Source organism: Rhincodon typus, chromosome 21 (genome assembly GCF_021869965.1).
Source record: "Rhincodon typus isolate 14 chromosome 21, sRhiTyp1.1, whole genome shotgun sequence".
NCBI classification, from domain to species: domain Eukaryota; kingdom Metazoa; phylum Chordata; class Chondrichthyes; order Orectolobiformes; family Rhincodontidae; genus Rhincodon; species Rhincodon typus.
In genome coordinates, this window is record NC_063352.1 from 11,149,651 (window position 1) to 11,167,294 (window position 17,644).

Consider the following 17,644-nt stretch of genomic DNA (forward strand, 5'->3'; position numbering starts at 1 on the left):
GCATCTGGTGCCTCAGGGAAAGTCAGGCTCCTGATAACAAATAGCTATGGGTCTACAACCACTCAGAATTAGTTGATATTTTTCATCTGCCCAGAAAAAAAATAATGCATTCTTTCTGCATACTTGACTCAATCTGTGACTGCAGGATCGAATGAGTCAAGCTTCCCAAATAATAGCATGATACCAGAAATGCTTACATCAACTCAAAGATGAGTTGTAAGTGAATTTCTTCAGGTGTGCGCTTTTCTGTCATTACCACAAATAATTCCAGAGGCTTGTATGCCATCTCGTCATCCTTTATTTAGGCACAAAAATTCCTTGACAATGATCCAGCTGTCTGAACAGAACCTCTGACACTGTCAGCCAGGGCTCCCTGATTGGTGCTATTAAACTGGTCCAATCAAGGAAGGGGTTTGTGTGTGCATGAAAACGCAACAGGCCATGGACTGAGGGGGAAAAACAGGAGATAATGTCAAAAGGATTGACTGGAATGCAAGGAACTTGAAAGCTGAAGTGGTTGACTGGGATAGCTCAAAAATAAAAAAAAACCTAAAAGGATGGAGTGATCTCAAACTTTCAGGTGAAAGTTGTTAAATAATCTTCAGTAACACAAACTGGATAGCATACCATCCTCCACTCTGCACAAAAGGATGAGAAAGAGGCCACTGCAGTAGTGGTGCAATTTTGTTTTGCCTGCGGGGGCAGGGTTATGTTTTTTTTGCAATGCGAGTTCCTTCAAACAGGATAATGCCATAAATCAGGCATCGTTAGCTAGGATGGCATATCTACAGCTCATGAATTAACCAACAATGCATGTAGCAAATCTTGGCCACAATGATAGTAATCATTTAATCCTTGCAGTCACACCTTTGCTTGTGATCACTTCTGCTCAAGTCTCACTTGGCAATCACCAATTCCCAAGGATATTTTAAAAACGTCTATAAACAGAAACACAGAAGGCGGCCATTCGGCCCTTTGAGCTTGCTGTGCTACTCTTCATGATCGCAGCTGATTGTCCAACTCAATAGCCTAATACTGCTTTCTCCCCATAACCTTTGAAGCCATTTGCCCCAAGTGCTATATCTAGTCACCTCTTGAGTACACTCAATGTTTTGGCATCAACTACTTCCTATGGGAATGAATTCCACAGGCTCACTACTCTTTGGGTGAAGAAATGCCTCATCTGTCCTAAATAGTCTACCCTGAATCCTCAGACTGACCACTGGTGGGTGTGTCCAGAACCACCAGGAACATCCTCCCTGCATCTACCCTGTCTAGTCATGTTAGAAATTTTAGGTCTCTTTGGAGATACCACCACCACCACCAACACCCATACCACCCCCCTATTCATCCGAGCTCTAGAAAAAAAAAAAGCAATCCCAACCTAGTCAGTCAATCTCTCCTCATATGCAAGACGTGCCATCCCTGGAATCAGGCTGGTAAACCTTTACTGCACTCCCTTCAGCAAGAGCAGCCTTCCTCAGGAACAGGCCAAAATTACACAATATATTCTAGGTATTGTCTCACCAAGGCCCCATACAACTGCAACAACACATCCCTGCTCCTGTACTCAACCTCTCACCTGCATGCTTACTTTCAGCGACTGGTGCAGAAGGACACCCAGGTCCTTCTGGACACTCCCTCTCTCCCCATTTACAGCTATTCAGGTAGCAATCTGCCTTGTTTTTGCTTCAGTAGTGAATAACCTCATTTATCCAATTATACTGTATCTGTCATTGATTTGCCTACTCACCCAACCTTTCGAGATCATGCTAAAGGAGCACAACCCCGCAAAAGCTCGAAGGCAAATAGCCTCATAGTATTATTGATGGATTGTTAATCCAGAGATAACATTCTGGGAATGTGAGTTTGAACCCCACAATAGCAGAATGACTTAAGTAAAAGTCTGAAATTAAACAGTCTAAAAAGGCAACCATAAATCCACTATCATCAGGAAAAACCCATCTGGTTCACAAAAGTGTTCTTTAGGGAAGGAAACTGCCATCCTTACTTGGTCTGGCCTACACGTGAATCTAGACCCACAGCAGTGTGGTTAACTCAACTGCCATCTGGGATGGGCAAGTGCCAGCCTAGCCAGCAATGCCCTCATTACAGGAATGGATAAAAAGTCCTCAATGAACACTATGCAAGAAAGAGCATGAGCTCTTGTATTCAATGTTGTTCTTGGATGAATTGGGCAGGGTGGAGAAATGGAGGAAGGACAAGCTACACTAGTTATAAAACACCAATGTTACATTGCAACATGGCTTGTGCAATGTACATCTACATAAGTAGGACATCTGAAGTTAAAGTGTGTCACAATCTATGATAAAGCCTCGTTTGTTTGATATAACTGCCTGGAAAATCAGAAGCTAAAACAATAGAAATTTCTGGAGAAATTCAGGTCTGGCATCATCTGTGGAAAGAAAGCAGAGTTAGTGATGAGCCCAGTGACACTTCAGAACTCAAGCTATACTGTTGCTGTCTCTCCACATGCAGGATATGTATCCAGCCTGCATGAAACAGTGAGAGAGTGATTAGAATAGATCATTGAACCCCTGCAGCGTGGAAGCTATTTGGCCCATTAAGTTCACACCAACTCTCCCAAGAGCATCCCATCCAGATGCACCCCTATTCCTGTAACCTTGCATTGCCCGTGGCTAATCCACTTTGCCTACACATCTTTGGACTGTTGGAAGAAATCAGAGCACCCAGAGGAAGCCCATAGACATGGGGAGAATGTGCAAACTCTGCACAGTCACCTGAAAGGTGGAATCAAACCCAGGTCACTGGCACTGAGGCAGCAGTGCTAACCACTGAGTTACCATGCTTTGCTTTTGTCAAAGTTCTACAAAGGCAGAGAGAGGGGTAGGAGAAACAAAGCCCAAAAACAACTGCAGCCTCCAGAGATAGGAGCCACAGAAGCTCCAAGGAGTGGAGGAGAATAAATGAGAGAGTCAGAACCTCAATGTTCCCACTAATTTTCTCCAGGTGAAGACTGAGGACTGGTTATCTGGTGCAGGAGGACTTGCACTTAGTGGGTAGGTATCCCATTCTTGTGGGGACAGATAGCAGCTCTTAAACAACTGGATCATTCCAAGGGTCCACTGGGGACCCATGTAGAGTCTCCCAGTCCTCAACCTGTAGATGTATGAAGGACATAAGTAATCTTGCACAAATGGTAATGGGCTGGTTGGACTGAAGGGTTACCCCATGTCTCTGGGTGCTCTGGTTTCCTCCTATAGTCCAATGATGTGTTGTGAGGGAGACAGACAGAGATTCTGCCAAATCCAGGGCACTATAGAACCGTTGCACTAAATGCCATTTTATGAGATATCCAACTCATTAACAGGAGCAGGTCCCATTTGATTCATGTGCAACTCATCTGGTCATTACTAACAACTTAGAGGTCTGTACCAGGTATCTGGGAAGGTACCAAGATGGCTATGTATTCTGATAAGTTTGTATCACACTCCAAGGACAGCATTTCACAAATAGATGGATGTTGGGAGACTAGGGCTACCAGTCCTAAATACAGTAGATGATTCCTAAGAGAAAGGACGATTGAGGGAGAATGCAGATAAAATGCAGTCCACTTTCACTAGGGCCATTATGGAGCAGATAATAGGCCTACTCAAGCTGAGTTTTGATTGCAGTGATGGGGTCTTCAGTACACTCCAGATGAAGTGCTGCATTCTGCACAACTGGAGCAAGGGAGGGATATTATTTATGCCAAGAAGCTGGAAGAGCAACAACAGCCTTCAGAGGAAGATGAAATGGACTGACTAGTAACACCACTACAGCACAATTAAAACAATACATAGGTCTAGCACAAGCCAGAGGACCTAATTCACACCAACATCCAAGAAATGTCAATTGGGTAAAGGCATGAAGTTTTTAAAAAAAAAAAAAAACAAAAAACATTGTTGCTGCAAAAAAGGTGAACAGCTGTTTAGTGGGAAAAGCAAATGCAGTTTCTTACTTTCTTGTTGTGTAACAAGTGTTACTGCTAACAACTATCTGAAGGTTTTAAACAGTATATTCACTCGCGAATTAGAACACGATGTCTTGACAGATTATAGGGAACAAGCAGCAGTCCGACAAAGGTTACAACATTGGATGGTGCCAAGGAAAATTTGGTTGAGGAATAATTAATTCATTAGTGTCAAGAAAAGTCTCTACACAGCTCTAGTATCTAAGGTTTTGGAGTAGATCTGTAGCTCCAGTTGTGGGTGTTGAGGTTGGTTGGCTCGCCGAGCTGGTTTGTTGTTCCGCAGACGTTTCGTTACCATTCTTGGTAACATCTTCAGTGCAGCCTCTGATGAAGCGTCGGTGTTTTCTCCTCGCCTGGTTTTTAAACTCGAGTCCATTGCGATGGGTTGCCTCGCTTCTGGGTTTCCTCCGTAGTGGAACATACATGGGGTAGAGTTCAATGTATTTACTAATAGCATGCTTCGTGGAGTGCCATGCTTCCAGGAATTCTCCTGCTTGTCTCTGCCTAGCCTGTCCCAGGATCTTGGTGTTGTCCCAGTCAAAGTCGTGTTTCTCCTTGTCCATGTGGATTGAGATGAGCGAGTATTGGTCGTGTCTTTTTGTAGCCAGTTGGTGTTCATGTACTCTTGTTGTTAGTTTCCTTCCTGTTTGTCTGATGTAGTGTTTCTCACAGTCTCTGCAGGGGATCTTGTAGATGACATTGGTCCTGTCCACAGCAGGGAGTGGGTCTTTAGTTTGGGTGAGCACTTGTCGTAGGGTTGATGTGGGCTTGTGTGCCACTCTGATGCCCAGCAGGCGTAGAAGTCTTGTGGTGAGTTCTGATGTGTTCCTGATGTAGGGTAGTGTGAGGAGTGTGTCAGGGAGTGTAGAATCTTTCTGATGCTGATGCTGTTCCTGTAGGCACCTCCTCGGCAGCTGTAGTATCATTATCAGTTTGAGACCATTAGTAATGCTAAAGTACATTACATTCCAACACTAAAGTCAAACAGCAGTCCTTAGCAAATTGTTCTGGTGGGAAAATATTGCATGATATAGGATTTGAACATTGGACAGCACCCATCCTTGAATTAGCATGCACATACCTGTAAGACACTTGGGTAGGATGAGCCTTTGCAGAGAAGTGCACACCATAATGATCATGTAGTGACTATGCACAAAAAATGGCCATACTTTGAACACAATTAGAGGCGAGGGCCTATTACAGACACTCAATGAGGAAACTGCAGGAGCCAAAAAGGTAAAGTGCTGTGTATATTGGCTGCAGTTATGAACTTAGGTGTTGAAGAATGCCTAAAATCTGCTTTATCTGGTTTGCTTCTCAGATGAAGAAAGCCTCAATACAACTGCTACCCTCCTTGGGAGGCAAGAAAGGTTGCTCAACTTTAACATGATAGGACCTGACTGCATGGCTAAGTTAAAATGACATCTGATATGATCTAAAGTACATTTATATCTTCAGATGAGGTGTTTATATGTGCATGTTCAGATTTTTTTTAAAAATCCTTGCCCTCCCACAACATCCACGCACTATCCTAGAGTCTTGAGCTGGGGTGTAAAGAAGATTGTTGGCTTGGAACGTTTTGCAGACATCCCTGGACATTTGCAGTTAGAGGGCCCACACATGCTATGACAGTATGCACCCTAGCCAGATGCAAGCTCAGCCACAATTTTGAAAGTTGAGGGGAATCACTGGCTGAGTGGAGCTAAAAGGCCTGACACCTTTACTTTATATAACAAGTCCTGACAGGAGGTCTCTAGGGAGCCTGTGTGGGGGGGGCTCCTTCTCTTTATGGGTGCCCGTTAGGACCACTGTCTTCTCGTGACAAAGTGATACTTGGAATCCAGTCTTTGTTCCACATCCCACTTACTATGTCAATGTGAAGCACCAATATTTAAAAAGTGATGAAATCCAGGTCAGCATGCAAACCTGCTGGATCTAGTTTTCCAGGGTAGCAATGAATCTATTTGTGGAGACAACCAGACATGCCTTTTGGAGCTAGTATGGTATATCAGCACTCATACCCATCTGAGGAACCTACCTGCTGCTTCAAGCAGATGTACAACCACAAGTTGTAATTGGTCAACACCATGGGGTCATGTGCTCATCATTGATTAAGTGCTCAATTTCCAGTAGTTTTAAGTGCCAACCAGCTGCAGAGACTTGCAGTAATGTGTTCACCTGAACATGCTCTGAAATCTAGTCTAGAAAGAGAACCCACAGGAGGTGAAAGTCAAAGCTGAAGGGTGCAGGATCCCTCCTGAGGGAGGAATGGCTCTTCCTTAGGTGGTGGTGATGGGGTTTTGGAATGGAAGCAGATGTGGGGAGGCCTCTTCAGGTTAAGGCTGTGGGGTGCTGCTGGTGTCTACACAGAAAAAGGTAGACTTTTAAACACTTTTCTTGGGGTGGGCAGGAGGAGGGGAAGTGATAAGGGATGGTACATGGCAAGCTTGGGCACCTTAACATGACAGTTGTGGCACTGAGACAGCAGCACAGTGAAGCTTACTTGTTTGATCAGACATCGAGGTCTCGGCATCTCCAAGGGGTCTTAGAGCTGTCTTGCTATTTTAAGTGATCTTCTCATTATGGGGTGAGCTCACAAATGTTGGTTGACTCACCACTGGTCTTTGCTTTGTCAGCCTTCCATGGCAGCTTGTCCTGCAATGAGACAAAAGGAGGAGTGATTCAGTGGATGAAGAGTGGTTCCAACAGCCAGACTGTGATGCAGGATCAGGAAAATGAAGAAATATCTAGAATAGGAAGCACACTGGGTAGAAAGATTAGTAATCTGGGGAGGACAAGATCCATGCTGTAATAATGTTAACAAGCATTAGCCTTAGCAGAGAAAGGTAGAGTCTCATTTATCCCAGACGTTACCATCAGTAAAGTCAGATTCCAGTCAGGACCCTAATTGATATTTCACTTAATATCAAACAGACCCTTCTGCCCAATTTGTCCATGCCAACCGAGTTTCCCAAAACTAGTCCCATATCGCTCAACTTTTCCTATTCATGAACCTGTCCAAATGTCTTTTAGATGTAACTGTATTTGCATCTACCACTTCCTTTAGCAGTTAATCCACATGCTAACCACTGAAAACATTGCCCCCTCCAGTCCCTTCCAAATTTCTCTCCTCTCACCTTAAATATGCCCATTAGTTTTGATCTCCCCATTCTAAGGAAAAGACCTTTGCTATTCACCTTATCTATGCTCATTATTTTGTAAGCCTCCAAGGTCACCCCTCAACCTAGTGAAAAATGCCTCAGCCTATCCTTTAGCCCAAACTCTACAGCCCTGTTAACATCCTTGAATTGGTTTCAAAGTGATTGCTTGCTGAAAAATAAGCGTGCAAAGCTGCTTTAACAAGAAAAGGCATGTTAATTCTAAACAGGAACCAAGGATAAAATCAAATAATCCAAACTACTTGTAATACAATTTCAAAGATTTTAAAGACACTGTACGTTCCCATTAATCAAGTTACTCATTTTATAAAATGGAGACAGAACACATCTTTTGTCTTGTCATACAAATACCACTCCTGGTACATTTCCCAAAGCTACTCAATAGTTGTACCTAATTTCTAACATGCAGCATGTTGCTTCAGCCACTCCTGACTTAAAACGAACTACGAATAGCTCCAGGATGATGCCCAAGTTTATGATGGAAGCTACGGACTCAGCTTTGTAACTTTTTAGGGTTTTTAATCCTAGTACTTCTGATCTGCAAATAGTCTCTCTACTCCTAGATAATCTAATTCACTTTAACGAGCATGGTTCTACACAGTCCTGTTCCAAGGCCTTCACAGAACTAACACTACCAAGTTAAAAAAATTGAAAAGAGAGTTGCTGTCAGCATTTCTCCTTAAGCTTAAATTCCAAAACGGTTAGATCTTTGGATCTTTTAAGCCCTATTATTTAGCATGCTGGGACAGAAGTCCTTTTGTGCACAAAATGCATTCCACAGCCAGGCTTCAACCAGCACGTTTGTTTAAAATCATTTCTAGGATGTAGGCATCATTGGTTAGGCCAACATTTCCAATCCTTATTACCCTTGAAGGTGGTGAGCTGCCTTCTTGAACAGCTGAAATCCATATCTGTAGGTTGATCCAAAAGGACTGGCAGAATTTTGTCCCAATGGCAGTCATAGATTTCAAAATTAGGGTAGTGAATGACTTAGAGGGAAACTTGCAGGCAGTAGTGTTCTCATTTCGCTTCTCTTCCACTTCCACTTCCAAATGATAACAGTCATGGGTTTGGAAGGTGCTAAGGATTTTTGGCAAATTCCTGCAGGTCTTCATGCTGCTGCTGCTATTGAGTAGAACTGGAGGTTTGTTGATGTGGTGCCAATCAAGCAGGCTGCTCTGACCAATGGTGTCAAGCTTCAAGCATCATTGGAACTACACTCATCCAGGCAAGTGATGAATACTCCTCACTTGCCTGGATGTGTGCCTTGTAGATAGACAAGCTTTCAGGAGTCAGGTGAGGAGTTACTCATTGCAATATTCCTTACTTCTGACTTGTTACTTTCCAATCTGATGGAACCATTCCAAAATGGAATGAATTTTATAACACCAATGCATCAGACCTCAACAATCGGATTACAATTTTGGATCTGGCAACTTGCAAATGGGTAGTTCAGTACCACCTCCCTGGGTGACTAATTTCTGCAAGTACCTCTCAGTTCAATCTCCATATTTACAGATATCATGCACATCTACAGTGAGGGCAGAAGCAAAATATTTCATTATATTCACTACTTTAATATCTAGCAATCCTCTCCCCCTATTTCTCACTCTGGAGAATAACCACTCACTTCACTTAGTCTCTTCCTTTTAAAAAATTCCCAAAGAAAATGCTGTTTTCACACTGCGAGCTGACTGTCATGCTGGACTATATTAATCCCTTTCACACCCATCATCTGACCTGGCCCTCTGTTCCATAATTGCATGTTTTCCCTAAATTTAATTCTCTCGTCAACTTTAACCATAGGTGGTAGGTCCTCAAGTATATTCTTTATTATAAAGAACAAGTCTAAGAACATTCTTAAATATCCCAACTATCTGCCACTGTTTCTCTACTGATGCACTCCCTACTAATACCTTAGTTCATTTCAGGTAGTTAATGTTTCTCTTCGTATTCACTCATGGGACATGGGTATCACTGGCTGGGCCAGCATTTATTGCTTGTGCCTAGCTGCCCTCGAGAGTTACTACAGTCCACATGGCGTACGTTGAACCATAATGCCCTGAGGGAAGGAATTCTTGCTACAGTGAGAAAACTGCAGTCCATTTCCAACTCTGGATGGTGAGTAGCTTGAAGGAGTGTGAACTGTTGTTGCTGCATATCCATGCCAATTATGGCCCTACCAATCCACATTTCACGTGATAAAATTGCATCTCAAATCCATTTGTGGCCTAGATCCGATGAGTGCAGAAAGTAAGACTTCAACTTCAACTTCTAGTCTATTTTGCAATATAGATATTACCAGCCATTTACTTTGGTATTTCTTGCAATGTGTCACGGTAAGTGCAAGTCAAAGCTTTGAAGACAACTTTTCAATGATGTTCAGTTGCTTTTCAGTTGACAGCAAAAAGATTTCCATAAACTTTCACAAATGTGGGTTTCTACAAAGTGATGAAATGCCTTGCTGCTAGGATGCATCTGCTCTTCAGGACTGGAAGCTAGATTTTTCTGAACCCAACTCAAAACTAAAATTTCCCAATGGCTCCTGATCAATTTGTTTTTCTGTATGTCAAATATCACAGTGTAAACACTTCAATTAATACCACAGATATCCTGCCAAGACACATGCCTTCTTTGAAAGATTTTGTTCACTTATCCAAATGACTAGCTGACCCTGTTTAAAACATTACCTTCAGGGCTGAAACCAAAATCCACTAGTCTATCTTAAACACCCAAATCCTGAAGTCAGTCTTTCCGTTTTTAAATTCTGATCCTCAGCATTATGTTGAGACACCATAAACAGGAGGCCCACAAGCCTGACAAAACACCAATGCCCTAATTACTTCCTATTCAAAATAGGACTTCACGTCAAAATGTTGAAGCATTTCCAGTGTACAGGAGGCCATTCGACCCATTGTGTCATACCAGTTCCCACGAGAGCATTTCCATGTTAAGTGTTTGGAACATTTTCAGCACTAGAGAAAGCTGAAGTGTCAGACAGTTATAGCCTTGAAATGACAACAAAGTATTGCAGAGATCCAGTTATTTGAAATAAAGCTGAATGGGGAAGAAAAACACTGGATTAATCTTAAACTGACATCTGGTTCTTAAAAGTCTTCATCTACTGTTTTAAACAAATCTCAACTAGAATCCCACCTCTTAAAATGTGGTCTAATATCTCAATGTTTAGACTGATCAGAAGGTAAAACATTCAGGTTGAGACTATGTTAATACTGAAAACATGATACAAGTATACCAGGCTCTGACTTGGATATTTCAAATCCAACCACACTGCTACTTATGCAGTGACATGCAGCCACTTGACATCCGATTGCTCTAGAGTCCTGAACCTCGTGTAAATCACGAAATCATACCACAATTAGCAGTCCTACTGGTGAAACACAAGGTCACAAAAGGCTTGTGACGGTAAACCCTTTAAGGTGTAAGGACATTGGGAAAAAGTTACCAGCTATAAAATACCACTAAATTAGGACTGTATGCAGAAAATAAGTCAGATTTTCATTTATAATCTATGACCAACAAAAATATCATTTCCTAGAACACAATCTTTTGCCAGCTCAAAGAAAACAAAACCCTGAAGCAAGCACATAAGATGCACGGTGGAGCAATAAGAGTTTAATGAATATGTAGTGGAGGTTCTAAGGCAAGCCTGTTGTCACTGACCCATGTTAGTGTTCTAGCAAGCAGCTACACGCTGCAGCTCAGCCTTCTGCACTGTGGCCTTAGCAAAGTGTTTCACCATACAACAATTAGCCAGTTGGCCTGAGCTTGCATCAGTACCAAAAGTACCCACATGACAAAACACATTGATGGTCTGAGAATTAGTCACCAAAAATTGTACTGTACAGAAAAAGAATTTCTAACTAATATTTAAAAGTAGTCTGTATTACTAGTTACTGCACAGTCACCTACCAAAAGTGGAAGTAGGGGCATTGCTTCAGTTACACTGGATGTGGGCTCACCAATCCCCGAGTATTGTGCACAGTACTGATTCAATTATTTAATTAAAAATGCAAATGCATTAAGATACAGAAGGTTCCTGAACTAATATCTGGAATAGGCAGATTGTCTCTGCTCAAAGACAGGACAAGCTAGACTAGCTCATCTCAAGTTTAAGGACACGGGAGGTCTTGATTGAAGTATACAAAATCAAGGATTCTCGATAGGTTGGATGTGGAAAATATTTACAAAGGTTAATTGTTCAAAAAGAGAGGCAGACATTTAAGACATAGATAAGAATGCATTTCTCAGGAGGTGTGAGTGCCTTTGTAAACAGTTTCTTCAAAGGAAAATGGAGTCAATATTTTGATTTAAAGTCCAAGATAGATTGCTGATCAAGAACTCAAGGTATGACAGATTAGCAGGGGTAGGTGGAAATGTGGAGTGGACATTAAAACCAGATCAGCCATTATCTTATTGAATGGCAAAACAGGAAGAAAGGGCCAAATACTGCTCCTAAAATGAATGTCTGCGCATGAAGTTTGTAAAACCCCTTTAAAAAAACATAGCTACTCCAATTACCTCAAGTACCAAAGGCAATTTGAGGTAGCCTGTTGGGAGAAAGTAAAACAAAGTCAGAAAATTCTATGCCAGCTTGTCTCAATTTAGTTTTAGCAAACCATGCCCATAATAGCAAATGGGAATACTCATCAGTTGGACCATTAAGACCAGACACCACAAGAAATCTATTCTCATCTCTAAGCAGGAAGTGGTGCCTAATCATACTAGTACAAAAAGGAAGCAATGCAAGAAGTAAGTCATAAAATTCAGACTGTATTTCACGTGACAAGATTTTTGGTGGAGAAACAACAATATGGAATTAAGTATTGATAGTTGGAGGGCAGATAATGAAGAGTGATGGTAAAGAGAATTGCATTTATATAGTACCTCTCATGCCTGCCCAACATTCCAAAGTACCACCACCACCACCACCACTACCACCACCATGCTTTTTTGTGATGTTAATTGAGATTAATATTGACCAGAACACTGGTGATAACTATCCTGCTTTTTAGCCCCAAAGTAATTCTGTTAGATCTTTTACACTGGAGCGAGCAGACAGTGCCTTTGGTTTAAACAGCTGATCTTGAAACACTGGCAAGTGTAGCAAACCCTCAGTACTGCATTGGAGTGTCATACTTGATCTTGGTGCTCAAGTGCTGAATTTGGACTTGAACCCATGCAACCTTCTAGAGTTAAGTGTTATCAATTGAACCATAATTAAACAGACAGCAAAGAAAAAAAACTTTAAACTATGAACAGCATTTTGGACATTTGCTAGTTACACACAAGGCAAGCACATTTAAGAACAAAAACCAAACTACTGAAAGTTGAAAGCATCACATAGCAACCATGTTCAGGGATACATAGAAACTAACTGGATGTGTAAATAACCTTGATACAAGACCTGTCTAGAAAACACTAATATGAAAGCTCAGTTAGGCCATGTTGAAATTTTAAACACAAGAGCAACAGAAATAGGAGGAGCAAAGCTAGGTGCTTCCTTGAAGCTGACTAATATTGGACAAAAAGCAATGAAAAATGTGCAGTGTAGATTTATTAAAACAGTTATAACAAGATTTAATGCACCACAAATTCCCTTGTAGCACTGAGTCTATGACTTCCAAAAAGAGGGAATTCGAAGTATTCACTTTGTCAATTAAAAATTGAAATGTTTACTTGGCAACATTATCCAGCTACAAAGTGGTTTCACTCTTTGCACACCAATATTCACATTATAACCCATATCCACTAATCACAAGATGTTAGTTAAACAGTTCCATATGTTAAAGCTTTCAAGATTGAGGGGTTACTCAAGCATTATTCCAAACAGGTAATGATTGTATGCAAGTTGGAGTACTGCATGATAATAAAGGAGCCGTTCATAAGCACAGCAAATGTTCTGCGTCATATCTTCAAAGTTACACCTCTGTACAAGAACATAAATGCAACTGTTTGTAAGTTAGACATTTGTAAATTGGGGAACCCCTATGAAGAGGCAAAACTAGAACTTACTGGGCAGCAAATAGAATATGAATTTAGGTCAACTTATTACAACAAAATTCTCAAATTACTATCAAGCAGCCAGCCATTTTCTTTAACAGTGAGAAAGTAGCAACATGAAGCCCAATAACCTGCAAGAGAAAGCACTACAGCAGACTTTAGCATCCATTGCTATTTCAATAAACCAGTTTGTACCGGAATGAAGCAATAATTGACAAGGTGAATTTAAAAAAGGTTAACAAAAATGTAGCTAAAGTAAAGTTAAGCTCATGAAAGAACCACTTAAAAATACAAGATTAAGGCCAAGTTAAGTGTTGTTCAGAGTAAAAATATTAACTGAATCAGTGCTTTAGGAAAATATTAGGCAAGCTTAAGGACTTGCTAGTCAGTGGTTTTGCTGCATCATTGTCTATATTTACTAATTAAAGTCACTAATTAGGTGAAGGCAGATTTTAATACAAAAAATCTGATTCAGTTCCCTAAAGTTTAATCATGTTTCTGTATTAACTGCAGTCACACTCAGAACAGCTCTAGGCTGTCTAATGGGTGGCTTTTTCCAAGCCTGCTGAATTTTCAACTTCAAAGTAGAGCAAAATTTACAAACCTCAACCTTTGTTTTGAAAGCACACCAAAATCAAGTAGGTACTGCTTGCATTTATTAAGCTTTGTAGATTTGCTGGAACATTCCAATAAAGCTCTAGTGTCAAAATACAACTTAGTTTAGCCTTTGGTCAGATGCCAACAGATACAAAATCAAATTACTGGAAAAAAACTGAGGGTTTGACAGTATCTGTGGAGAGAAAGCAGAGTTAATGTTTCAGTCCCAATGACCCTTCAGAATTTCAGAACGTTCTGCTGAGATCTATTGAGTTTTTATCAATTTTTGATTCCTAGCATCCAGAGTTTTTTTTTATTAAAAAAAGAGACCCAATAGATGTCTTGGTACCAGTGTAACAGCCACCCAAGAGTCCAATAATCAGGGTCTCAGTGAAAATGGAGACAGTGTAAATTTGAACACTTACCTTTAAGGGGAGAGCCATATGAAAAGCAACCTCCTAGCCCTAAAGTAATCCCTCATTTCGCTGGGCTGACGTTTCAGCTACTCAGGAGTAACTTGCATCTCCAAATACTCAAACTGGCCTTTTAGAAATTAGTATGACTTTTGAAAGGCAAAAGGTAACCATCAACATGGCAGCAGCAAAGCAGACAAATAGGAAAGTTCATTGCATAAATGCTTGTATCCAAAGACTGATCATTGATCATTAATTCATATGCAAGATGCTGAATGAAAGACCACATCCCAACATTTAAATCCATTGGAATGAAGGGGAAATAACCAACCATTTCCTGACAGCTTACAAACAAGATTTATATCAAGAATTAATGACACTGATGCTGAGCAGTTATTAAGTGCCTCCCATTAATGAGCATCTACTGATTCAAACTGATCATTTTAACAATTGTTTAGACTGGATCATTATTTGATAGCAAAATGCTTTCTGTCACCATTCAATAATGATTTGTAAAGTTCAAATGCTTTCTTGTACATTCACCTCTCCAAGCAATGCCTTGGAAACCCATTAAAAAACCAATCCAGAGGGAACTGTTTTCCTAAATAATGTTTTTGGAATCAATAATTTAGTAGATTCCAAGGGCTCAATAACAAAAAAGGTAAATCAAAAAGTCCAAAATTCCAGTAGCTAGTGAAACACCACTTCACTTCCAGTGCACAAAAAGAAATAGAACTCCATGCTCTCCCAAGTCATGGTGTGACACAGACAATGACATACGCAGGTGCAAACAAAAGATAGGTACATAAAAGTGGAGCCTCAATACCAATTCATCTTAGTCAGGGAGCAGGACGGAGGAATTTTTGCCTGTGTCCCAAGTAGAAACAACAGCAGAATAACAATCAACTGATATACCAGACTACAGAGATAAAATTAAAAAAGGAATGGTTCTTCAATTCAGCTTGTCTTTTTTTGGTTTTAAAAAAGGACTTTAAAAGTAAAAAAAGTATAGATTCAAAGTTCATTGAGGCAAGGAAACTATGAAATGATTTCAAAAACCAGGGGCCACTGTCATTGGAGTGGAGGCAGGTATTTATAAAAGAAAGGGTTTTGATGCCAAGGGTGGGGTAAGTTAGAGAAAGACAATTGTCTTTGATGAAGCATTACCTTGGGGCTGTAAATTAAGCAAAAAAATTAAGGAAATTCTTTAGAGCTGTAGCTCTGCCACTAGTATTTGTGGCAGAAAGTCTTTAAGCAGACATGGTGAATAATACAGTATCAACAGAAGTCAAAACTACAGGGAGTAATACAGATGAGCACTGTTCAGTTCAGAGTTAATTTACAACTGTACACAATGTTTATTAGCAAACAAAATTGCAAGTAGTTTTAATTTAACACAGATTTGCATTTAAGTCACTTATTACAATCTTAGAACTTGCACAAGGGCACATCCTCATGGTACAAAAGTATACTATTTGCTACCAATAAAAACAAAAACCAAGTATAATTTCATTGCAACAAAGCAAGACTCTTCCCATAATCCAGCTTGGGCAAACAAATAGGGTCTGATGGAACAAACTGACTCAGTTTTGATAAAGTCCCTCAGTTTATCTATATAAACTGATTCCACTGTACAATGCCAGCAAAAAAACAAAGTGGAAGGGTTAACATCAACATAACATTTTACAATTCTGATAAACTCTAGAAGAAAAAACAAACCTACAAATGGAAGTGTCTTTTAATTGTTGACATTTATTGCAGGGAAGCTGTCACTGATGCCCCAGAACCACTTTATGTACTAGCTGAAAACAAGTAGTATGACATTTGCTCAGAGTATGCCTTGCAATCAACTAAAACTTGAACCGTTTGGTCCCACACTCAATTAAGGGCATCAAAACAGCCTTCAAACAAACCTTTAAACATGATCGCCAGAAATTTTATAAAACATTAGCACCACTAATGTAGATCTCAAAATTTATGTACATACAGATATGAATTAGGCACAGAAGTCTCCATTCAGCATCTTGACCAGTTGTCAAGCAACAAGATAATGGGTGATTTGTGGGTTGCAATTCAACATTCCCATCTACCCTAATAACCTTAGATTCCTGTTGAGCAAGGGTATCTACCACCATCTTAAAAAGATTTAAAAGACACCACCTTCTCTGGCACAGAAATCTAATATCACAACAGTCAAGGGAAAAAAAATTCCCCTTAGTGTCTCCTGAAAGGGCAACCTTTAAATGTGTCCTCTAGTTCTGGACTCATCCAGAAGAGCAAACATGTCTTCCACATCAAAGGATTCAACAACATTCAAACAGTATTATCATAACTGGTTGATGAACTCTTGGCACATTTTGTTCTAGAGTACAAAAATTCCATGATTAAGCAGGCAAAAGATAAGTTTAAGTTCAAAACGATTTAACTATTTTTTGACCAAAACGTTCACAATTACTCGAATTAAAAGGACTTAGAGCCTGGAAAAGTTCTAAAACTGCATTTTATCGCTCTCCCTCACATTCCGATGAACAGGCGTGCATTTCGTTGCAAGTAAGGAGATAGCACGAACTGCCGATGCTGGAGTCAGTCAACAGCATGGAGATGGAGGTACACCACAGGTCAGGCAACATTAAAGGAGCAGAAAAGTCGACGTTTCGGGTTTACATCCTTCATCAGGATCGATAAAAAAAGGTGTAAACCCGAAATGTCGATTTTCATTGGAAGTAATACCAGAATTGCCGGTAACTTCACAGACTCATCGCTAGATGAACAGTGAAGACGGCACTAGCTGCTCATCTGAACCAAGAAAAAAAACTGACAGCTCATCTTCACCGAGCAAATAATAGTCAGGTTACGCACTCAACGCATTAACAGACGCGTCAAAGTCAGTTATCAGAGATAACAAGGTGTGGAGCTGGATGAACACAGCAGGCCAAGCAGCAGAGGAGCAGGATAGCTGACGTTTCGGGTCTAGACCCTTCTTCAGAAATGGGGTCTGAAGATTCTCCAGCATCGGCAGTTCCCACTACCTCTGCTCAGTCACATTTCGTGTGTATTTACTTTAAACATACAGAGAGGCGGAGCTGAAAAAAAAACCAAAAACAAAAGGGGGCGTAGGCTAGGATTAAGAAATTAATATAGTTGAGGTGCTTGCTTTGGCACGGTTTAACTAAATACATTTAGAAAAGGATTGGGGGAAAGAAACAGAGAGAAGAAATGTATTACAAACCACGTTGCGCAGTTAATATGCGATTCCTAGCTCATGAATTTGGAGCAAAAACAAATGTCTCGAAAAAAAGAAATCGCCTCCACGCTCTGCGCCGCACAGACACAAACTGGTCAGCACCCCCCCCCAAAATTGGTCGACATCAAGCTCGTAGCTTGATAAAAGAGCCCCATTCAGTGACGGGCGAGGTTTTTTCAATACGTCAGTGATT

General features: G+C 40.6%; 1 protein-coding gene across 7 annotated transcripts in view; it reads right to left on the reverse strand.

Moving 5' to 3' along the window:
* LOC109918422 (SPRY domain-containing SOCS box protein 3) overlaps positions 1–17,644 on the reverse strand; it is a 32,513-nt gene that overhangs the window by 14,480 nt on the left and 389 nt on the right. For 3 of the 7 annotated variants that reach the window (XM_048609939.1, XM_020518350.2, XM_020518349.2), the window contains exon 2: positions 6,498–6,649. Coding sequence is in view for 3 of the 7 variants with exons in the window: in XM_020518350.2 (XP_020373939.1) it covers positions 6,498–6,513 (16 nt within the window). In the remaining 4 variants the exon portion in view is untranslated. Of the gene's footprint in view, positions 1–6,497; positions 6,650–17,436; positions 17,461–17,644 lie in introns of those variants that run through there. The other 4 variants (XM_048609937.1, XM_048609940.1, XM_048609938.1 and 1 more) reach the window with 2 other exon arrangements.